The sequence below is a fragment of the Pecten maximus genome, chromosome 3, assembly GCF_902652985.1.
Source record: "Pecten maximus chromosome 3, xPecMax1.1, whole genome shotgun sequence".
Classification (NCBI taxonomy): domain Eukaryota; kingdom Metazoa; phylum Mollusca; class Bivalvia; order Pectinida; family Pectinidae; genus Pecten; species Pecten maximus.
In genome coordinates, this window is record NC_047017.1 from 32,637,436 (window position 1) to 32,663,625 (window position 26,190).

General features: G+C 37.0%; 1 protein-coding gene and 1 long non-coding RNA gene across 2 annotated transcripts in view; one reads left to right on the forward strand and one right to left on the reverse strand.

Moving 5' to 3' along the window:
- The window catches only part of LOC117323939, a 29,215-nt gene extending 3,800 nt beyond the window's left edge, over window positions 1–25,415 (forward strand). The window contains exons 2-11 of the mRNA XM_033879477.1: window positions 15,954–16,213; window positions 17,117–18,972; window positions 19,401–19,625; window positions 20,059–20,181; window positions 20,566–20,697; window positions 21,653–21,776; window positions 22,234–22,361; window positions 22,984–23,061; window positions 23,622–23,792; window positions 24,452–25,415. Coding sequence (XP_033735368.1) covers window positions 16,021–16,213; window positions 17,117–18,972; window positions 19,401–19,625; window positions 20,059–20,181; window positions 20,566–20,697; window positions 21,653–21,776; window positions 22,234–22,361; window positions 22,984–23,061; window positions 23,622–23,792; window positions 24,452–24,871 — 3,450 coding nt within the window. The 5' untranslated portion in view covers window positions 15,954–16,020 and the 3' untranslated portion in view covers window positions 24,872–25,415. The remainder of the gene's footprint in view (window positions 1–15,953; window positions 16,214–17,116; window positions 18,973–19,400; window positions 19,626–20,058; window positions 20,182–20,565; window positions 20,698–21,652; window positions 21,777–22,233; window positions 22,362–22,983; window positions 23,062–23,621; window positions 23,793–24,451) is intronic.
- Window positions 16,094–23,617, reverse strand: LOC117323940. The gene is made up of 3 exons (XR_004531868.1): window positions 23,505–23,617; window positions 16,466–16,646; window positions 16,094–16,211 (listed from the first exon to the last, which is right to left on the reverse strand). It is a non-coding gene; the product is annotated as an uncharacterized LOC117323940 (long non-coding RNA).
- Window positions 25,416–26,190: the final 775 nt, after the last annotated feature.

The window sequence follows — 26,190 nt, forward strand, 5'->3', positions numbered from 1 at the left end:
CATATTTCTACACAATCTACAAACCCAAGGTCGACATTATATAACCGTAATGATCTCTTTGTTAAATCAGACGAGAGAAAATTAATTTTTTGAATAAATCGCAAAGTTGGCAAATTGAAATAATTGAAACCGAGGAAGTTCCCATTAATTCATGTCACTTCAAAAAAGAAATGATAATAATAATGAAAGCAATCTATTACAGTTATTATGCAATATTTCAAATGAAAAATGATACACAAAAGGACATTTTTCTATCTTCTATTTCTTATATAACAATAGCGATGACTAAATTTGATGTTTTGTTTGATGATTAACACATTCAGCTCTTACGCTTGGTATTACACGAGGCCACTCGTCCTGTCTTAGTCAAGTCATTGTACCCATAGTAACACAAGGTCACTCCTCTAACCGAGCCAATCCCTGTACCCATATAAACGCAAGGCCACTCGCCCTGTCTTAGTCAAGTCCCTGTGCCCATAGTATCACAAGGCCACTCGCCCTGTCTTAGTCAAGTCCCTGTGCCCATAGTAACACAAGGCCACTCGCCCTGTCTTAGTCAAGTCCCTGTACCCATAGTAACACAAGGTCACTCGCCCTGTCTTAGTCAAGTCCCTGTACTCATAGTAACACAAGGTCACTCGCTTTAACCGAGTCCAGTCCATGTACCCATATTAACACAGGGTCACTCGCCATGACCAGTCCAGTCCCTGAACCTAGGTTAACACACAGATTAGGACACCCTAGCAAAGTCCTATCCCTATACCCATGGTAATTCACCCTCGCCAAGTCCTATCCCTATACCCATGGTAACTCACCCTGGCCAAGTCCTATCCCTATACCCATGGCAATTCACCCTAGCCAAGTCCTATCCCTATACCCATGGTAACTCACCCTGACCGAGTTCTGTCCTGTATCTAGGTTAACATACAAATTAGGACACCCTAGCCAAGTCCTATCCCTATACTCATGGTAACTCACCCTAGCAAAGTCCTATCCCTATACCCATGGTAACTCACCCTAGCCAAGTCCTATCCCTATACCCATGGTAACTCACCCTGGCCAAGTCCCTATACCTATACCTATGGTAACTCACCATGGCTGAGTTCTGTCCTGTATCTAGGTTAACACACAAATTAGGACACCCTAGCCAAGTCCTATCCCTATACCCATGGTAACTCACTCTAGCCAAGTCCTATCCCTATACCCATGGTAACTCACCCTAGCCAAGTCCTATCCCTATACCCATGGTAACTCACCCTAGCCAAGTCCTATCCCTATACCCATGGTAACTCACCCTAGCCAAGTCCTATCCCTATACCCATGGTAACTCACCCTAGCCAAGTCCTATCCCTATACCCATGGTAACTCATCCTGGCCGAGTTCTGTCCTGTATCTAACTATATATATTTAGGTTAACGGGGCAAACTTTGACACAGAAGAAAAAAACAATGTCACCACTAAAACATTAAAAGGACTTTACGACCATGTGTTTCGGAAGTATAAGCGTCATTTGCCTCCTCCTAGCACTAATGTAAATGTAGATTAAGCCAAATATAACATTATTGGAATTATAACAATGGTAGAGACAACGAAACCAGCAGGCATACGAAGGCAAATCGGCCCCTTAGTACTCCATATCACACAAGAAATTATATTTCCTTATACGTGTGCTAGCGACCATTAAGCTTCTTCAGTCTCCATCGACCTGTATCTCTCTACGCCTTGTATTGTAGGGTTGTTTGTCAGCAGACGGCATCTATCACTGATGTAGTGGTGACCTGACTATCGAATCAGCTTCGATATGTACATAGTGTAGTCTGGGGGTGCTAGGTTGATACTCTGAAAAAGAAATGGCAACTCCACAATAGGGAAATCGAAAGCACCACCTTAGTAAACAGCTTGTTAAGACGCAAAGGTATCGTCTTAGTCACCTGTAAGTTAACATCGCAGTAAGTTGCTGATGAAAGAGTCTGTCCTTGGTTCAAAGTTTCGTTTTTCTTATTTTGGAATATTTGCTAATTTAGGAATATTTGTTTGAAATTAAGGACATCGCCACTAAATGAGGCGTTTGCTTTCTTGTACATAATAATCATAATACGATAACTGTGGTGTTAGTGTCGTAGTGGTATAAAGGTATACTAATACCGTTGTATGAAATTGTTTTCTTATTAAACTAAAACTCTATGTAGCACAATTATAGACCAATTACTAATGTCTTTTTTTTATCAGACACATGTTTTGGATGACCCAGATCCCCTAGTAATCAATCTGGTATTCCGACTCGATGACTTTGCCAAATCCTTAATTGGATTCTTTATCTCCATGATGTAAAAATAACTTGAAGCCCAATTGTACAAGAATTCGTCAACATGTAGTGTTCACCTAATTAGGCAGATATACATAGGTCGGTACGGATAACTGATTAACTAAAGTAGCGCTTTACTAAATCTGGTTAAACCTTTATTGTTAACCACTGATAAAGATTTCTTACAATCACATGTGTACTAAAAGAATATTTTTTGGACAAGAAAATGGTGCACACATTTTGGACTTTAACTAACCTTGTAGATTGCACTGCATTCAGTAGGCCCTCGCTATACTGTAATCACAATAGTACATCCGACATTTCAGCCCAAACTGCATATACCTCTTTTTAGAAATCTATTATGTAAACTAACAATTCCTTTTCTGATTTCAGAGTGCATTGCATAACTTGGAAAAATTCTTAAATAAAACGCACATGCATTTCTAATTCCCACTGGCCAAGATATTCGATTTCTACCCATTCCCCCGAGGTCAGTTAAAGATCCCGTCTCACAATACCCCACCCGTCCCTCCCACAATACCCCACCCGTCCCTCCGTTGTCGATTTATTAAGATTGTCTGATTAGTGTGGACTGGTCTTTCGATGTCAAGGACGCATGCCCACAGTGTAACAGAACATTGAATGGTTGTAGAACTTATTAGCCTCCGCTAATCACGCGATATAGGTCCCATTGACTTCAATAAATTGTTAGTCCGTTAACAGTTTAAGACACGTATCACAAACGCGATCTGGCCCTGGAATTCTCTGACATAGGCGGTATTCATTTAAATGAGCGTTACTAGCACAACTTTTTTGTCGACAATTGAAGAAAGATGGTCATCAGGTTTTGAGATACTGTTCACCTAGCTCAGAAATTATGATACTATACTATACTAAACTAGTTAGTTTAGTAGGTAAAAAGAAATTACCATATTGGATGGAATGCTGTGTTGATCTAACGATACGGGGGTCGGTAACCGCACGTTTGTGTCACGAGATGGTGAAAAAGATACTTCTATGTTAAACAGGCAATGCTTGATTGAGTCCAAAAACTATACATTGTATTATAATTAGCTTGATATCATACCCTTACGTAACTCTCGAACGTCATACAGATTAGACTAGCATTACTAACGTGGTAAAACTTCTGAAATACTGAAACCATATTAACAGTCTCATTGACATATTTACACAAAAAACTACTTATATAATATACAAGTGTCTGTCCCTTATTTTATACTTACCAAGAACTGCATGTTTTTCCTCGGTCAGATTAAACAACTAACGACCTTGTGAATATCATCGTACCGTAAGTAACATTATTATCATCTTTACTTCCTCTAATGTATGATTGATCAGTATATATGTAGGGCATGATACACATCAGTCATGTATTATCAGTATATAGGGGGCGTGTCAGTATAAACATCAGTAATGTATTATCAATATATAGGGTCATCACTAATGTATTATCAGTATATAGGGGGCGTGTCATGATAAACATCAATGTATTATCAGTATATAGGGGACATGTCATGATAAACATCAATGTATTATCAGTATAAAGGGGGCGTATCATAATGATATAATGTATTATCAGTATATAGGGGGCGTGTCATGATAAACACCAATGTATTATCAGTATATAGGGGGCATGTCATGATAAACATCAATGTATTATTAGTAAAAAGGGGGCGTGTCATGATAAACACCAATGTATTATCAGTATAAAGGGGGCGTATCATAATGCTATAATGTATATAGGGGGCGTGTCATAATGATATAATGTATATAGGGGGCGTGTCATAATGATATAATGTATTATCAGTATATATGGGACATGTCATGATAAACATCAATGTAGTATCAGTATATAGGGGGCGTGTCATACTGATATAATGTATTATCAGTATATAGGACATGTCATGATAAACATCAATGTATTATCAGTATATAGGGGGCGTGTCATTATAAACATCAATGTATTATCAGTATATAGGGGGCATGTCATGATAAACATCAATGTATTATCAGTATATAGGGGGCATGATATGATAAACATCAGTAATGTATTATCAGTATATAGGGGGAGTGTCATGGTATACATGACGTCATGTCATGGTATATATGTAGGGCATGCCATGATAAACATCAATGTAATATCAGTATATATGACGTTATATCATGGTATACATCAATAATGTATTATCAGTATATAGGGGGCTTGTCAGTATAAACATCAGTCATGTATTATCAGTATATAGGGGGCGTGTCAGAATAAACATCAGTCATGTATTATCAGTATATAGGGGGCGTGTCAGTATAAACATCAGTCCTGTATTATCAGTATATAGGGGGCGTGTCAGTATAAACATCAGTCATGTATTATCAGTATATAAGGGGTATGTCAGTGTAAACATCAGTCATGTATTATCAGTATATAGGGGGCTTGTCAGTATAAACATCAGTCATGTATTATCAGTATATAGGGGGTATGTCAGTATAAACATCAGTCCTGTATTATCTGTATATAGGGGGCATGTCAGTATAAACATCAGTTATGTATTATCAGTATATTATAGGGGGTATGTCAGTATAAACATCAGTCCTGTATTATCAGTATATAGGGGGCATGTCAGTATAAACATCAGTCCTGTATTATCAGTATATAGGGGGCATGTCAGTATAAACATCAGTCATGTATTATCAGTATATATGACGTCATGTCACGGTATACATCAGTAAAGTATCATTGGTTTATATGACCTGTAGACCACGTGAATATAGACGAATATATATATCATGCCCATATTATGGTACATATTCTTCAGGTTAGTAAGCTGTGAATAGACTTTGGTATACCAAACACTGGTTGTCATACAATAGACTTTGGTATACCACACCCTGGTTGTGATATGGTAGACTTTGGTATACCACACCCTGGTTATAATATGATATACTTTGGTATACCACACCCTGGTTGTGATACGGTAGACTTTGGTATACCACACCCTGGTTGTGATATGATAGACTTTGGTATACCACACCCTGGTTATAATATGATAGACTTTGGTATACCACACCCTGGTTGTGGTATGATAGTCTTTGGTATACCACACCCTGGTTGTGGTATGATAGTCTTTGGTATACCACACCCTGGTTGTGGTATGATAGACTTTGGTATACCAAACCCTGGTTATAATATGATAGACTTTGGTATACCACACCCTGGTTGTCATACAATAGACTTTGGTATACCACACCCTGGTTGTGATATGATAGACTTTGGTATACCACACCCTGGTTGTGGTATGATAGTCTTTGGTATACCACACCCTGGTTGTGGTATGATAGACTTTGGTATACCAAACCCTGGTTATAATATGATATACTTTGGTATACCACACCCTGGTTGTGGTATGATAGTCTTTGGTATACCACACCCTGGTTACGGTATGGTAGACTTTGGTATACCACACCCTGATTGTGATATGATAGACTTTGGTATACCACACCCTGGTTGTGATATGATAGACTTTGGTATACCAAACCCTGGTTGTGGTATGATAGACTTTGGTATACCACACCCTGGTTGTGATATGATAGACTTTGGTATACCAAACCCTGGTTGTGGTATGATAGTCTTTGGTATACCACACCCTGGTTGTGATATGATAGACTTTGGTATACCACACCCTGGTTGTGATACGGTAGACTTTGGTATACCAAACCCTGGTTGTGGTATGATAGTCTTTGGTATACCACACCCTGGTTGTGATATGATACTTTGGTATACCACACCCTGGTTGTGATATGATAGTCTTTGGTATACCACACCCTGGTTGTGATATATAATAGACTTTGGTATACCACACCCTGGTTGTGATATGATACTTTGGTATACCACACCCTGGTTGTGATATGATAGTCTTTGGTATACCACACCCTGGTTGTGATATATAATAGACTTTGGTATACCACACCCTAGTTGTGATATGATATACTTTAGTATACCACACCCGTGTTGTGATATATAATAGACTTTGGTATACCACACCCTGGTTGTGATACGGTAGACTTTGGTATACCACACCCTGGTTGTGATATGATATACTTTGGTATACCACACCCTGGTTGTGATATATAATAGACTTTGGTATGACAGTATTTGGTATACCACACCCTGGTTGTGGTATGATAGTCTTTGGTATACCACACCCTGGTTGTGATATAATAGACTTTGGTATACCACACCCTGGTTGTGATATGATAGACTTTGGTATACCACACCCTGGTTTTGATACGGTAGACTTTGGTATACCACACCCTGGTTGTGATATGATATACTTTAGTATACCACACCCGTGTTGTGATATATAATAGAATTTGATATACCACACCCGTGTTGTGATACGGTAGACTTTGGTATACCACACCCTGGTTGTGATATGATAGTCTTTGGTATACCACACCCGTGTTGTGATATGATAGACTTTGGTATACCACACCCGTGTTGTGATATATAATAGACTTTGGTATACCACACGCGTGTTGTGATATATAATAGACTTTGGTATACCACACCCGTGTTGTGATATATAATAGACTTTGGTATACCACACCCGTGTTGTGATATATAATAGACTTTGATATACCACACCCGTGTTGTGATATATAATAGACTTTGATATACCACACCCGTGTTGTGATATATAATAGACTTTGATATACCACACCCGTGTTGTGATATATAATAGACTTTGGTATACCACACCCGTGTTGTGATATGATATACTTTAGTATACCACACCCGTGTTGTTATATAATAGACTTTGGTATACCACACGCGTGTTGTGATATACCGAAGTGTATTAAGATCTTGCTTATATCCGATATTAGTACCATTATATATGTCAAAAATTCTTTTAATGGTACACACTGAATGTAACCAAAAATTTTCCAAATCATTTATATTTAGTCAGTAAATCAGGGCCATTGGATCTCCTACTAAAATGGGATTTAATGAATACTCTTGTTTCATACATTGCTACTGGTTTATAAATAAATAACGTTCTATACATCTGATATCTAGGAGTAGTACAATATATTATACTTATTCAGTGTTCTGACAATATCTGGTGTATAACTTTTTGACTATAATAATTCACGGTATAAGACACCTCAAAATTAACACTCGAAAACACTACCTAAATGTCCAATCAAAACGATTTCCGAAACCTTGAATTAACTCATAATAAAATACTGGACTCCCTCTAACTTCAATAGGTCAGTATTCTAAAGTACCCAGACTTGGCCTCCTTAGAGTGCAGATAGGTAGATTTAATTATTTTTAGCAACAGTTAATGTGTTTCGTGCACATTGATGTACCAGTGCAGGGGTCGGTAACCGCACGTTTGTGTCACGAGATGGTGATAAAGATACCTCTATGTTAAATGGGCAATGCTTGATTGAAACCCTTAAAATAAATCTTAATTAGCTTGATAGTATATGGCATAAAATTGACGTAACTCCTCGAACTTGATAAAGATAAGGCTAGCATTAGTAATGTGATAAACCTAGTGAGTACTGAAACTGTATTAATAGTCTAATTGACATATTTACTAAAGGAACTACTGATATATAAAAGGCCTGCCCTTCGCTTAATATGTCAAGTGTATGGTTCTCCTCAAACTGATGAAGCAACTATCTTGTGAATATCTTGTTTTTTATATGAAAAAAAATCAACAATATTCTTTCTTAAACAATAAAACAATTACTAAAACACATAACCATCGGAGATTCAGTAATTTTATTCTTACTTAAACACATTACCATTGGATAGTTAGTAACATTATTCTTACTTAAACACAAAACTATTGGATAGTTAGTAACATTGTTCTTACTTAAACACTTTACTATTGGATAGTTAGTAACATTATTCTTACTTAAACACTTTACCATTGGATAGTTAGTAACATTATTCTTACTTAAACACAAAACTATTGGATAGTTAGTAACATTATTCTTACTTAAACACAAAAATATTGGATAGTTAGTAACATTATTCTTACTTAAACACTTTACTATTTGATAGTTAGTAACATTATTCTTACTTAAACACAAAACTATTGGATAGTTAGTAACATTATTCTTACTTAAACACAAAACTATTGGATAGTTAGTAACATTATTCTTACTTAAACACTTTACTATTTGATAGTTAGTAACATTATTCTTACTTAAACACAAAACTATTGGATAGTTAGTAACATTATTCTTACTTAAACACTTTACTATTGGATAGTTAGTAACATTATTCTTACTTAAACACAAAACTTTTGGATAGTTAGTAACATTATTCTTACTTAAACACTTAACTATTGGATAGTTAGTAACATTATTCTTACTTAAACACAAAACCATTGGATAGTTAGTAACATTATTCTTACTTAAACACAAAACTTTTGGATAGTTAGTAACATTATTCTTACTTAAACACTTAACTATTGGATAGTTAGTAACATTATTCTTACTTAAACACATAACCAACGGAGATTCAGTAATATTATTCTTACTTAAACACAAAACTATTGGATAGTTAGTAACATTATTCTTACTTAAACACAAAACTATTGGATAGTTAGTAACATTATTCTTACTTAAACACAAAACTTTTGGATAGTTAGTAACATTATTCTTACTTAAACACTTAACTATTGGATAGTTAGTAACATTATTCTTACTTAAACACATAACCAACGGAGATTCAGTAATATTATTCTTACTTAAACACAAAACTATTGGATAGTTAGTAACATTATTCTTACTTAAACACTTTATCATTGGATAGTTAGTAACATTATTCTTACTTTAACACAAAACCATTGAATTGTATTTTTATTTTGAGATGTGTATTTATTATTTATTTTTCTCGGGATAAAATAATGTCTTCAGATTCCTAGAATAACCAAGATCATGATGTGGCACCTCCGTGTGTGAGCCTTGCGTGTTATATTGAGGTAATGTTACTGTATGGAAGTGTAGAAATGTGCCGATTAAACACCACATTAGTGTCAGTGTAACTCGATATACACTTATTTTCCCGTGACACACAGCCATTGTTCTAACCAGTCCCATTATGTAACATAAATAACATTGTTTTAAATATGTGATAAATCAACATCTACACACATCTAAATAAAAACTACAAATACCGGAAATGATCGTTTCCGACGTAAAAAGGGGATGTACAATGGACAAGAAGGCTGATGTGTTGTTGATTTCTTTAGGAAGTGTCAATACAGCAAAACAACGGCGTGTTTCAAAGGTACCAGTTCCGGTTTATAAAGAAAATCTTGTCTCGATCAAAATTACAAAATCATCTGATAAATACAGATTAAATACAAATAAACAGAGGCTTATTTTTATATCGATTATAAAGTCGTCAACATCCAATTTCGTATATCAGTATTTCCTACAGACCTGGACAAACAGCAGCGACGTCGACAAGGTAATGTGTCATTTCTTACAGTCAGGTCTTTAGTTAGTCAGTCAGTCAGGTCTTTAGTCAGTCAGTCAGTCAGTCAGGTCTTTAGTTAGTTAATCAGTCAGTCAGGTCTTTAGTTAGTCAATCAGTCAGTCAGGTCTTTAGTTAGTCAATCAGTCAGTCAGGTCTTTAGTTAGTCAATCAGTCAGTCAGGTCTTTAGTCAGTCAGGTCTTTAGTTAGTCAATCAGTCAGTCAGGTCTTTAGTTAGTTAGTCAGTCAGTCAGGTCTTTAGTTAGTTAATTAGTCAGTCAGTCAGGTCTTTAGTTAGTCAATCAGTCAGTCAGGTCTTTAGTTAGTCAATCAGTCAGTCAGGTCTTTAGTTAGTCAATCAGTCAGTCAGGTCTTTAGTCAGTCAGGTCTTTAGTTAGTCAATCAGTCAGTCAGGTCTTTAGTTAGTTAGTCAGTCAGTCAGGTCTTTAGTTAGTTAGTCAGTCAGTCAGGTCTTTAGTCAGTCAGTCAGACAATCAGGTCTTTAGTTAGTCAGTCAGTCAGGTCTTTAGTCAGTCACGTCTTTAGTTAGGTTTTCAGTCAGTCAGTCAGTCAGGTTTTTAGTCAGTTAGTCAGTCAGACAGGTGACACATTTGATTACCAACCGCTATTTAACATGTATAAGTATATACAGTGTAAGATATTGCAGTATAATCTTATAATATCGTTCTTATGCATTGTCTTTTTACGGCTGCTACTCGTATGGTACTACGCGTTAACTTAGTAATGATTAAAATGTATGCCTCGTTATAAGGGTGTTATTTTTCCGTTCTATCCGGCAAGTTGGACTTTACAAGCAGTGAGCGAATTTGAAGTTATTTCCGCTGATATATGTATATATTTACATTTGTCTGGCATTGTCACTTCATAGTCTGTTTGAGAGCTCTGGCATTGATGTACGTTTAAATGCCATCCATCACGCACTACACTTATCAGCGTATTAATACAACACAAACCGGAACTACAATATCCAGGATAATTAAGTTTAACGACTAATTATTTTATTATACCTCAGACTTGTATCACAGCTTCTGATTAGTGAAAACCATGTCACGTGATTAAAAACATTCGTTATGTCACCCTCTCGTGAGCCCCAACTCGGAACTCTCTTCCGTAACGTCTTCAAAAGTAGTCGAATCAGAGAAGTTCCGAGTATTCTGCTTGACAACAACAATGGCTGCCGGCGGACGCTATCGTCTGCCAACAGAGGAGGAATTGGCGAAATTATTGCAAGAAAAGGATTCTAAAAACACCAAAAGGGTCATCAATGTGGCCGTGGATTCCTTTAGACATTTCCTATCTGCAACAGGTAGGCCTAGACCAAAGGATTGTGAAAACTTCGACGTCCATACATTGAAAGTTCAACTGGGAGAATTTTATGCCGGGTCCAGAAAGACGATGGGGTACCTCTTAAAAACTTTTCTTAAAAACTGTTGATAGTAATAAATAAACTTATTGATACCAAAATTAATTCACTTATGTTTTTTTCGGTATAATAAAACAATTACTGCCCTTGTTCCGAGTTGACATGAATATTTGCCCACCCTTGAGGTGTCATGTCACCCTCGGGCTACGCCCTCGGGTGACATGACACCTCTCGGGTGGTCAAATATTCATGTCAACCCGGAACAAGGGCAATAATTGTATATTGTCTACATTATTTGTTATAAAATATATGCTATTTGCGCATTATGTTGATAATAAAATGATTAACAAAATTGATTTTTTTTTTAATTTTCTATGTACTATTTTGTTGCCAAAAAATCTGCTGACTGTCGGTAAGGCGGGAATTATGAATTTTAAATATGAATTATAGCATTTAAAAAATAAGAAAGTAAAAGGAATGTTAATATAAGCGTTGAACTGATTTTGTATGGTATTTATGATCTATTTGAATGCCAGAGCTTTGCAAGCAAACAAATCATAATGATTATGTTGTTTGCTTGCAAAGCTCTGGCATTCAAATAGATAGTAAATACCATACAAAAACAGTTCAATGCTTAAGTAACACGTACACGTCTGGGTATGTGTAACGCCAACGTTAACTTAGCTCAGATTGTAGTGAAATAAACAACGCCGTCTATGCTTACGTCATAATTGACGTGATATTTACCCGAGGTGAGAACAAGAATCGTTACGGTTGCAAGGGAAACTGTTATATCTCCCCGGGGTCTGAAATGACCAAGCAATGTATATCAACACTGACAAAAGCGTGATATATATGTGTGATATGTATTTGATAAATATGTTGGATATAAATGCGTGACACGTATATGGGATATGTATGTGGGCTATAAATGTGGGATATGTATGTGGGCTATAAATGTGGGATATGTATGTGGGCTATAAATGTGGGATATGTATGTGGGCTATAAATGTGGGGTATGTATGTGGGTTATAAATGTGGGATATGTATGTGGGCTATAAATGTGGGATATGTGTGTGGGTTATAAATGTGGGATATGTATGTGGGCTATAAATGTGGGATATGTATGTGGGCTATAAATTTGGGATATGTATGTGGGCTATAAATGTGGGATATGTATGTGGGTTATAAATGTGGGATATGTATGTGGGTTATAAATGTGGGATATGTATGTGGGATATAAATGTGGGATATGTATGTGGGCTATAAATTTGGGATACGTATGTGGGCTATAAATGTGGGATATAGATGTGGGATATGTATGTGGGCTATAAATGTGGGATATGTATGTGGGTTATAAATGTGGGATATGTATGTGGGTTATAGATTTGAGATATGTATGTGGGTTATAGATTTGAGATATGTATGTGGGATATAGATGTGGGATATGTATGTGGGATATAGATTTGGGATATGTATGTGGGCTATCAATGTGGGATATGTATGTGGGATATAAATGTGGGATATGTATGTGGGCTATAAATGTGGGATATGTATGTGGGCTATAAATGTGGGATATGTATGTGGGATATAGATGTGGGATATAGATGTGGGATATGTATGTGTGCTATAAATGTGGGATATGTATGTGGGCTATAAATGTGGGATATGTATGTGGGCTATAAATGTGGGATATGTATGTGGGATATAAATGTAGGATATGTATGTGGGCTATAAATGTGGGATATGCATGTGGGCTATACATGTGGGATATGTATGTGGGCTATAAATGTGGGATATAGATGTGGGATATGTATGTGGGCTATAAAAATGTGATATGTATGTGGGATATAGATGTGGGATATGTATGTGGGTTATAAATGTGGGATATGTATGTGGGCTATAAATGTGGGATATGTATGTGGGATATAGATGTGGGATATGTATGTGGGCTATAAATGTGTGATATTTATGTGGGATATAGATGTAGGATATGTATGTGGGATATAGATGTGGGATATGTATGTGGGATATGTATGTGGGATATAGATTTGGGATATGTATGTAGGCTATCAATGTGGGATATGTATGTGGGATATAAATGTGGGATATGTATGTGGGCTATAAATGTGGGATATGTATGTGGGATATAGATGTGGGATATGTATGTGGGATATAGATGTGGGATATGTATGTGTGCTATAAATGTGGGATATGTATGTGGGCTATAAATGTGGGATATGTATGTGGGCTATAAATGTGGGATATGTATGTGGGATATAAATGTAGGATATGTATGTGGGCTATAAATGTGGGATATGCATGTGGGCTATACATGTGGGATATGTATGTGGGCTATAAATGTGGGATATAGATGTGGGATATGTATGTGGGCTATAAAATTGTGATATGTATGTGGGATATAGATGTGGGATATGTATGTGGGTTATAAATGTGGGATATGTATGTGGGCTATAAATGTGGGATATGTATGTGGGATATAGATGTGGGATATGTATGTGGGCTATAAATGTGTGATATGTATGTGGGATATAGATGTAGGATATGTATGTGGGATATCAATGTGGGATATGTATTCGGGCTATAAATGTGGGATATGTATGTGGGATATAAATGTGGGATATGTATGTGGGCTATAAATGTGGGATATGTATGTGGGTTATAAATGTGGGATATGTATGTGGGCTATAAATGTGGGATATGTATGTGGGCTATAAATGTGGGAAATGTATGTGGGCTATAGATGTGGGATATGTATGTGGGATGTAGATGTGGGATATGTATGTGGGCTATAAATGTGGGATATGTATGTGGGTTATAGATGTGGGATATGTATGTGGGCTATAAATGTGGGATATATATGTGGGCTATAGATGTGGGAAATGTATGTGGGCTATAGATGTGGGAAATGTATGTGGGCTATAAATGTGGGATATGTATGTGGGCTATAAATGTGGGATATGTATGTGGGCTATAAATGTGGGATATGTATGTGGGTTATAAATGTGGGATATGTATGTGGGATATGTATGTGGGCTATAAATGTGGGATATGTATGTGGGCTATAGATGTGGGATATGTATGTGGGTTATAGATGTGGGATATGTATGTGGGTTATAAATGTGGGATATGTATGTGGGCTATAAATGTGGGATATGTATGTGGGATATAAATGTGGGATATGTATGTGGGCTATAGATGTGGGATATGTATGTAGGTTATATATGTGGGATATGTATGTGGGTTATAAATGTGGGATATGTATGTGGGATATGTATGTGGGATATAAATGTGGGATATGTATGTATGTGGGATATGTGGGGTATTTATTTGGGATATATATGTGGGATATGTTAATGGGATAAAATATGCGATATATATATATGTGTGTGTTATATATATGGGATATATATATGTATGATATGTAATATACAATGCGGTCCATTAAATGCATCATCAACTTTCTACCACCGATTACACTTTATGAAATCATATTTCACTGCCTCTGGCTTTTTGAGAATATTTGAACATTGCCCATCTGTTATGTGGACTGGTAGTGTTACCTGAGCAGTGTTGGTCAGGTCGTTACACCCTGTGTGGTAACTCTCTCTTGCTGGAGGAGGGAATGTAGCAAATCAATTATACACATGTTCAACCGATCTTGGCCTTTTTTTCTTGAAACACCATGCTGAGAATTTTGATATAGCGATATGGAAAGTTCATGATTGGGTGTATGGCCTAAAGTATGACGTACTCTCACTAAATCTTGCATTAATTACTTTTTAAAAAAGTTATTTGAATCAAATACCTGTCAATGATTTGCAAGTTTCTGGCGAAATCATGACCCCAGGAAAATTTATAGGCCACAAGGATGTGATTGTGTTGCTGACGGGGCCGCTTTACCCGCCGAGCGATGAAGTCCGACACATACACCTTTGTTGGCACTACAAATTACACCTAATGAGTCTGCCTGCATAGGTTTGCCCTGTCACGTTTCCAGTTGTCGGGTACAGAAAAACATTATATCTTGTGTCAATCGGAATTATTCCTCAAGCAGAACAGTACAAACAAATGTGCCTGGTTTTGATTTAAAGTCATGAAGTGTGGGCGATAAGTATGTAGTAAAGGCATTAATTGATTGTGTAACCTAATCGCACCTGTTGGTAGTGGGGTTCAGTGCCAGTGATGGAAGAGGTATGTGTGAAAATCGACAGTACCAACTGATCACATAATCGTTCTATTAAGATCAGTAAATCAGCGTTATTGTCCAGTGTAATTCAATGTGTCAAATCTATTTAAGCAGAGCTCGGCGAAAATTGTTCGACAGACCGATCTGTCGTGAGCAAAGATAACTCATAGTGTGTGAGAGTGTCTTGTACACTTGGTTTGATAGTTTTTAATTTGATATTGGTGTATCAATGGTATATTTAATCAAGGCTTCCTAATCACATTTTGTTTTATAGAATTCTTATTCAACTACTAGTATCACGAATTTCTTCTAGTTTACTAATGAAGATATTTTCGCTTTCTATTTACATTTCTCCGCTGTATTTTTATTGATTTTTTTGTTGTTTTACAATAATTTTTGATTCGTTATACTTTGGTTGAGATTCTGATTGCGACGTTATGTTTCAGAGTTTGATGAAGGTATATAGATTATAAATACCGATTCTGTTTTCCTCTGGTCTCCTGGTGAAGTTTTTGTTTATATTCTCTATAATTACAGCTTTCCTGTCATTCCTGACTGATAATACTACAATAAGCGAACGTTACTTGGATGGTCCATCATCAACATGGACCAACCTGCTGGCGAGTCGACACGAGACGGTGACGTCTCAAACAAGCCTGACATCAACACGCCTTCAGACAGTACTACTGGGATGGCTAGCGATGGACCCTCGACGGAGGAGCTCCAGAAACGACGTCGGGAGAGGAAACCATTTTTCTACTGTCGTATTGTCACGAACCACCCATTCAAGAGTTTCTGTAAGTAGTACATTACAGGCATGAAATATTAGGATAGTGCACGACAATATTTTGTATGACTATTTAACACTATGTATATAATTAATGGATTTGTACTATAGCTAACGTTACATCCATCTGTAGTTCTTGAACGTTTAATCAAGTGTCATTTACATGTTGTTCAGTTTTAAACAACGCTCTGCCTTCTAAATGTCGCCAAAAAAAAAAGTTCTACCCTCCAAATATCACAAGATTTTAAAAACAGCGCTCTACCTTTCAAATATGACATGATTCTAGAAGCACCTCTCTATCTTCCAAATATCGTCAGTTTTTCTTAAAACAGCTCTCCATCTTTCAAAATATCAGAAAATTTCATAATCATCCATTCGCGCAATCCATCAATATCTGTTTTCCCAGTGATGATTCCCTTAGGACCTTCTGGAGATCCTATCTCCTACAACAATAAAGAAGACGAAAGTTTCTCGTTTATAATTTGATATATATATTCTTTTTTATCTAATGTCATTTGCTAAATGAATTATATAACCTGGGAGGACTGGCTTTTAGATGATATGTACTGGATTAATATTTAGTTTAACACAAGTGATAATAAAATTTCAATTCATCATCAAGATTTAAAACAATATCTAGTTATAGAAACGTGTATCGGTACTTTAAATCACATATGTATTTTCTGTTCGTTATCTATCATTTGAATTCGTCAAATTTACTTATTTACACCTCAATACTTAGTCAACGAATGTGTTCAACTTGTTCTCTGGCTTGAATATGATAACATTGTGTAGTAGTTGTTCACTAATATAAAAAAAAATATAATTTCCTTTATGATGTAGTTATTCACTAACTTGAATATGATATCCTGTAGGATATAGATGTTCACTAACTTAGACCCTTGTGTTGCAGTTGTGACGCTTGGTATACAGATTGGCATTGTGTTGATAACTGGAATCCTGTTCCTCAGTGGGTACAACTTGTTCCCGACCAGCTTTGATACACTTCCTATGGAGGTGTACTCGGTTCCCTACAGACTCCGAGACTACGCAAACCGCGACAAAGACGGGTACAGTGATTCCTTTTCAAGAACACTTTCCAACACTGGCTATCCATCGTGGGAGCGAGGACTGAGGCACGCTTTGTCATCACTTGATCTTTACTACAATGGACAAGGAAGAAATGTTTTTACCCGGGAGACACTCCAACTGATGCAGCAGGTGGAAAATGACTTGGTAACTGCCTCTGGATACTCGTCCACTTGGTGCCAGACAAACTCATCCACCATGGAGTGTGTCAATGTCGTGTCAATCCTCCGATACTTTGACGGCACATATTCAAGCATCAGCGCCACGTTCAATGATCCAACATTCAGTAACATCCCCGCGGTATTGTATGAGGCATACACCAATACACAAACCAAATCAGACTTCGAGTTCTTTCTTCCCAAGTCATTCGTTATCACGCCTACCAAAGCGGAAGGAACGATGACACGCTCTATTCTTCCAATAGGCTGTTCAATCAGCGGCACATACTTGTGTAAAAATATGAAGGACCTTGTGGGAGACTTTCTACAAGGTCCTATGAAAGAGAAGCTGGAGAACTGGAGGGATAAACTCACGTCTTTGGATTTTTGGTACTACTGCTTTGTTCTCTGGAACAAAGACGTGATTTCACAGGCCATGACAGATATGATGCTTGCCTTAGGTAGCATGGTTTTTATCTTCTCATTCATGACCTATCACACAAAGTCATTCTGGATCGCCGGCTTTGCCGTCATTAGTATCATAACAAGTTTCTTAGGAGGAAATTTGATATACAGAATTATTTTTGATTTTCAATATTTCGGCTTTTTCCATATTCTAGCAATTTTCATTGCACTTGGCATCGGAGCAGACGATTTGTTCGTGTTCTATGATGCATGGCGGCTGACATCTTTTCACTCTTATCCTACTCTAGCCCACAGACTGTCGGATGCCTTTAACAAATCCGCTCAGAGCATGGCAATTACCTCCCTCACTACAATAGTAGCATTTCTATGTAGCGCCCTCTCACCTCTCCTCGCCACCAAATCTTTTGGGGTGTTCGCTGCCATCATCATCCTTTTTAATTACATGTCCGTCATTATCTTCTTCCCGTGTGTTGTCACTGTATATCATTTAAAGTTTGAGAAATTCAAGTGGCCATGCTTTCGTTGCTGTCGCAAGAATCAAGCCGACAGTAGTGAAAAAGACAAATACAACAACAACTCCGTGAAGCCAATGCAGAATATATTCGTCTTATCTGATGGAAAAACTGACATTACAACAAAACATGGCGATACTTTAATTGAGGATATTGAAGATCCTGCATCGATACGGAATGGACAAGCGTCTAATGGGCATGCACCTAATGGGCACCTTTCAAACGGACAAGTAGATAAAGGGATAAGCAATGATCACGTGGCTAATGGGAAAAGCAATGGTCATGTGGTTAATGGGATAGGCAATGGTCATGTAACTAATGGCATAGGCAATGGTCATGTGGCTAATGGAGTGCCTAATGGAAAAGTCAGTGATGATAAGACTACAGGCACGACTACACCCAATGACAGACAAACAGGGGAAAAGGACAAGAGTAAACAGAAAAAGTTGGTTGTGTTTTTCCGAGACTACTATTTCCGGTTCATCACGCACAGGATTGCTCGATGGTGTCTACTTCCGGTGTTTGCTGTTGTGGTTGCCACGTTTGCCTACCAGGCTTCCAAACTGGAACCCGATAACGAAAACGTAAGTTAACGTCATAAACAACCATGTTCTTGTACTGTTAATGGGATTAGCAACACGAACTCTTGGAAACAATTATTGTGAGTATAACATGTTCATTATTTGTGGTATACGTGGATAAACATATATATACAAATGTATACAAAATGTACATGTATGCCGGTCATATTAGTGTTTTATGGGTTATAAAGGATTTTTCATATATAGAAACTAACTACTAATCCTGTGTTCAATACGTTTTTCATATGGTGGAGAGGACGTATTCAGGTGCTTCCGGGAAAAAAAGTACACGCGAGTATTGTATTTTATAAAGGTTTATTCAGGAATGGCTGCATTGTACATGTATTGTATGATTTGACTGTATAACTTGTGTGGTCTGTAATTTACAAGATACGGCTTAAGATGAAAACAATTGATTGTAACTTTTACAGATGCAAGTATGGAAGGACTCCCATTTCTATAGCAAGGCGATAGATGCTGAGCAGTACGATTTCCATGTAAGTGCGGACGAGAACCTGGTCACAGTAAACATTCTCTGGGGACTGAAAAATAAAGACCGGACCGACTGTCACTTTTCCGACATCACCTGTAGGGGAACCACTGTCTACGACGATACCTTCGATCCAAACCCAGTCGCTAATCAGCAGGCCCTCATGGTAAATATTTAAAAACCCAGACAATACTAACACATCAACAAAATCATAATTCTAACTCAACGTCACTAAAACATTTGTGACCAACGTACTAGGGAAATACACGGAGACTGAACCGGGTTTTATTGACAACACCCGCAATAAGAATCAAGGTTCGATTAAGATAATGTCACGTTCTCAAGATGTAAGCGTTGTAAAAATACATCATCTTACCATCCTCTGTCAATACACAGATTGTTATATCGGTTTTAAGCTTTGTTACTGAACAGCAAAAATTGGTTTAATTTGCTTTCTTATTCTTGTTTTGTTCATTAGAAAATGTTCTACATTTATGATGGGAAAACTGGCTCGTTTGCTATGTAATTAATTAAGATTTGCACCCACTTATGAAATATTCGCGTGACGCTGATTGTCTCTGTTCCTTTCTCGTTTTCAGGATTTCTGTAGTAACCTGTATAGCATGTCTGCCAGCCAAATATCGGAATACGAGATCAAGACGGATTCCAGCGGTAATCCCGAGATCGCTTGCTTCACCCGGGATCTCGGAACATTCTTATCGGTAGGCCACACCTACTGCTATTCTTTCAGTATAAGGATTATGATACCTTTTCAAACATTGTAACACATTTACAAATACATGTATGTTGGCAGCGAACTACTCATTTGCACTGTACACTAAGATAATCATATCATAATTGACAGAAAATAACAGTTATAAAAGGGAGAATGGTCAAAAGTCAGGAGCATACATTTTGGATATCGTAGACTTTCCATGTTATTGCTTTCAGTTTGGTAATATGTGGCATCGGTTCTAAGACATTACGCCATTTTCTCTATAACGATGATGTCTGTAATGGGTGAGATCAGTCCTGAGAAGTTACGCCATTTGCCCTATAGTCATGATGTCTGTTATGAACCTATATGTCAACATGTTCTGTTTCAGAACGCGTCGACGACCTTGTCCATTGACCTGGCTCTCCCTTGGGACTACACCAAGGTGTCCAATCTGATGACCGCGGAGTCCACTCATTACGACGTCTCGCAGTTCAATACCAACTTCCCTAATATATTAGAGGTAAGATAGGGGATTACAAAGGCGCTGGGTGTGTCTGGTCTACTAATTGATAAACACACACAAGTTATGTATATCAGAATATTTACAAAGTTTAACATCTCGGGTAAAACAAATTGATGGTGGTATAGCCTTGTCAATAAATGTCATTTTTGACAAAGCCTTGCTATTAGTAGCCAAATATTACATATGTAGACTATCAGTGTTACAGCGGGGAATTGTGTAACACTTCTAGTCGATGTTCGTATTAACACACGTGCCTGCTTCTTGTTAGTATCAATAGAAAATAGTATTAGCCCCCTCTACTACTATATCAACAGTAGTAGTAGGAGTTAATGCTATTTCCCTATAAATATTAACCAGAAGCAGGCGCCTGTGGTATTACTGTGAAGGCGAATCACAGTGTTATCAGCATTTCGTTGAATTTGTTGAAGTATTTCGATAGAATATCAATATTATAATATGGATCATTACTACGTCTCAACAATAGTCCATTTTTGTAATTTTAAACGTACGTATATTGTTGTTTCTCTTTGTTTCCTTGTAGGAAAGAAATATAACGATACAACTGGATATCATATGACATTATATTACTTTGTATGACACAGATAACAATAAAAGAGGGATATTAGACAATATTTATCATTGTATTACACAGAAAGCGATAAACGAGGGATATTATACAATATTTATTATTTTATTACACAGATAGCTATAAACGAGGGATATTATACAATATTTATTATTTTATTACACAGATAGCGATAAACAAGGGATATTATACAATATTTATTATTTTATTACACAGATAGCTATAAACGAGGGATATTATACAATATTTATTATTTTATTACACAGATAGCGATAAACAAGGGATATTATACAATATTTATTATTTTATTACACAGATAGCGATAAACAAGGGATATTATACAATATTTATCATTTTATTACACAGATAGCGATACAGTACTGGATGTATAATCGATACGCAAAGACGTTCACTTCTGACTACTCCACATACAACGACATGTTTGGGGAACAGAAGGGGTCGTGGTCCCAGCAGCTCGTGTCTGACACATGTATGTATATCAAACAATTATAGGCTTGGATCAACATATTTATCGGTAAAAAATACGAAATGTTTGAGGCAAATTTTATGTTTCTCTCTAAAAGGGATTTATGGGATATGAAACACTCATAAAATGCTATTTCCCGATAAAAAAGATTTCCAGTCTAACGTTATACTGTACCTACGTTTGAGTACAACTCGTAAGAGTTCTCCCCTGTGAGCAGTTCCATTATGTAATATTTATCATTTATATTTACAAATATATGCAAACCTACGACAAAAGAGGAAACTGTGTTTGAAACTCTTAATACTAAGTTTATACTACATTGGCTACAATAGAGTGTTGGTTTAGTGTTGGTGTAGTTATACTTTCCATTTACATTCCATCCACTTTTTGATACAAAATAAGAACAATATTATTTGAAACATGTAAGTAAGCATAATGATACTATGATTACTCATTACAGCTATCTACTACGGTAATAAACTCAAGTATATGATGGTGTCTATCAACACGACCATCAACAGGTTTACTACGGGCTACACCGAGGGTATTCCGAAGGTGGAGAAGTGGGAAAACTTTGTACAGTCAGAGGTGAGTTCTGTCGATAGTCTAAATCTATAGAGCCTGTCTCCGCCAAACGTTCTCCCCAAGTTAAAAACCAGTTGAAGTAATATTTTCGTTATTTGTTAACCTCTAACAAAAATGTCAAATATCCGATAATCAACTTTAACATTCACGATATCAGCCTTGGAAAGCATAGATTTTAGGAGTAATAAATGTCGATTGAATGACTCAGGTGGCAGTGCCAGAGCCACCACCAGACTCTGCAGTGTTGATCGAGTCCGATTGAGGGACTCATTAGACAGTGCGGTGTCTCGCCGGTCTCCGACGATGAGTTATCATCGGGACTTATAAACGCACAGTCCATGTACAAACATATTGTAATATTATTAACAACTGTTGAGATATATATAATACATCTGCATGTTTACATATGAAGCGTGGTATAGAAATTGTGGTCTGGTCCTTTTGAGAGTCAATGATATCCATACTCTTCAGTGTAAGCCTCCGAGACACTATAGAATACCCCGGTAGAACACTAGCAAGCTATGGAAAAGTGAAGAAATAGGAAAGTATGACGAACATGCAGAAGAAGTTTGAGGAATTTTGTCACGAAATCGTATAATCTATATCAATTTCTTGTTTTGTACAGATCAGTAAAATGCCCACAGGCTTGAAAGGAGGTTTCCAGCTGACTCGGAATATTTGGCACTGGTTGTACGTACAAAAGGTAGGTATAATGTGATATGATATTCACTAGGTATTAACCCTTCAATGCCAACTGACCATATTGGTCTTCAAATGATGAATGGATGGCAGAGTCCACTAAAGTTTCGTAAGGTTGAAAGTGTTAATGATGATATCGATGTCTGCATCGTTACACATCCAGGCCCTATTTTTACCAATGCTCTTTAACTAAAATTAACCCCTTAAAGTTATTTTTCCATTGGAAAGCATTATGGAATTTCAGTTAAGTTCCTTAGCTAAGAGTCCGCCCTTAAATCCAATAATGGGATTTTTAAGTTAAAATCTTAAGTAAAGGAACATTGATGAAGTGGGGCCAGATATAGCAATGTTCGTGCAATTATAAATAGGGATTAAAGCATTGAATATTGGTTTCTTAGATTTCGAAGATCTTACAATATCGTTGCAAATATATCCAGCTTTACTTACCAACGAATACTCTTTTGTTCAGATCCATATCCCTGTCTGTCTTGTTTTACACGTGTTTATATCCATGTCTGTATTGTTGTACACGTGTCTATATCTGTGTCATTTTACTGGTTACAGGAGATGGAGAAGAACGCTGTGACGGGTATAGCAGTCGGTGTGTCACTGGCCTTCCCCATCCTATGTCTCTCCACCATGAACATCATAGTGGGTGGCTTTGCCACGCTGTCAATATGCTGTACGACCATCTGCGTCATCGGGGTCATCCCATCAGCCGGGTGGAAGCTCGGGGTGAGTGTGTGGTGACGTCATTGCGAAATGATGTAATCTTACAATAGGAATACAAAATTGCAATGCTTTTGATGTTCATTTATATAAAACGTACATGATGTATATCGATCAGAAAAAAGGGTGAAGTTATAAATTGAATGATATTGATAAGATATCTACATTTAATACATATGGATCCTTATAAAGGTATGATTCGTAGAGAAATTGATGCAGGCCCTGACCGACCTCGGCCACCCAAAACTCGTCTGATGTTCTCGACATTACAAAACACTACATTCTCTCTAAACGTTGATTTCTCGACATGCGTGGAAAAACGCTTTGTTCGATCATTTTCTTTTCGACTGTGGTAAAACATGTATTTCTATGGAAATGGAAACATACATGCTTTGGTGTGTCTTGTTGTTTTATATGTAATATCTTCCTTGATACAAAATAAATTAGACTCTGCCTAAAAAATACAATTGTAAGAACTATTGCGCAACTGGTTAGGCTAAACCCCAGCGGTCGGGTATCTGGGATGAATAAGCTTCTGTCTGCAGTTCGAAGGTCCTGGTTAGAGTCCCTGGTCAGGGCGTTTAATTTCCCCTCTCCTATGACAATTCTGTTTGATTCGTTATTGCATATTCACTATCCATTGATTTATATATTTCATATTCCAGCTCCTTACATCATTGAACATGACAATGCTCGTGGGATTAGCGGTGGATTATGTTGTGCACTTGGCGGAGGGATATAGAAACTCGCTGCATAAGGACCGCCTCAACAGAACACGTGACATGTTGGAAGAAATGGCCACGTCGGTGTTTTCTGGGGCGTGCACAACTCTCGGGGCTGCACTTTTCATGTTTTTGGCGCAAATAACATTTTTTATGCAGTTCGGTATATTTTTATTCTGCACGATTGGATTCTCCCTATTCTTTTCTCTGGGACTTTTCTCAGTTTTAATGGGACTGATAGGACCTCAAAACGACATCGGTTCTCTTCAACCAATTTTTAATTTCATAAAAGAAAAACTTAAAAAGTGTCCATGTTTGAAGAAAAAATCAAAAGTAACGAATATTGAGAACGGAGGTCCTTGAACATAGCCAACTGTTGATCGCATTGTGTCTTTCCTAGAGATTTATTTTTATACGATATTGGTGTACAGATACACTCCCGTAGTATGTACTGATTCCTCTATATTTACACGGAAATCTTTGAAAAGTATTTTATTATATTCAGGTGTGAATTAAAACACACAACTCGGAAGTAGAAATAATATATGTATCAAAGTGGTATATAAACACGTAACTCTGAAGTGGAATAGACATGTACACAGACGGATCCATGTAGGATTTTAAACAGTATGGATGTTTAGCTATTCAATACAATAGTATCCATGTGTAGGAGTGGTACAGCAGTATCATCACTCCCCGACAGTGGTACCCGCCGGTGTGCCCTTATTTTTGTTACATTAGGTACCTGATGTTTGTTATTAAGATGGTACGTTGTTTTGTTGACATAATTATGCAAATATTTTGTTCATACACATTTTGTTAATTATTTTCTCATTGCATATTATTTAAAACATTGTACTTAAACTACCATGTCATATGAAACTTAATACAATATTTTACATCATGATTTCGTCTTGTTTATTACTTGAATCTCTCGAAAGTAATACATGTACACACTCAGGCAGTATTAAAGTAGGGATTGCTATAAAAGAACTTCGTTTAACATATACATGTATAGACCAATCACAGGGAAACCTGACATGTAAACACTGGCCAATCACAGCGGACCCAGGCATACATATATTGACCAATCACCAAGGATAAAGGAGTCTGGCACGTCAACACTGGCCAAACTCGGAGGAGCATGGAAAGAGCTTGTGAGCTGAAGGTCCAAAAGGCCGTAATAGCGGCCTTAAAATCCGTTAAATAAATAAATAAATCAATAAATTGAGGAAAGAGTCATACATATGGACCAAGAGGCGTCCAACATACACGCATTAAAATCACTTCTATCATATTCACTGGAGTTTTCACTACACGCAATAAAATCACTTCTGTCGTATTCACTGGAGTTTTCACTACACGCAATAAAATCACTTCTGTCATTTTCACTGGAGTTTTCACTACACGCAATAAAATCACTTCGGTCATTTTCACTGGAGTTTTCACTACACGCATTAAAATCACTTCTATCACATTCACTGGAGTTTTCACTACACGCATTAAAAGGATATGTTTATATAAGATAAGCCGGTGTTTAAATCATCTTTCACGATGTTTCTGCACTTGACAGCTGTTTTGTTAGTCCACAATGATCGTGTAATTTGTCAACACAATGTCCTCCAGATATTAAACCCGTCAGGGAGACAGTATATAAACTGAAAGTCACTGTTAACACGCGG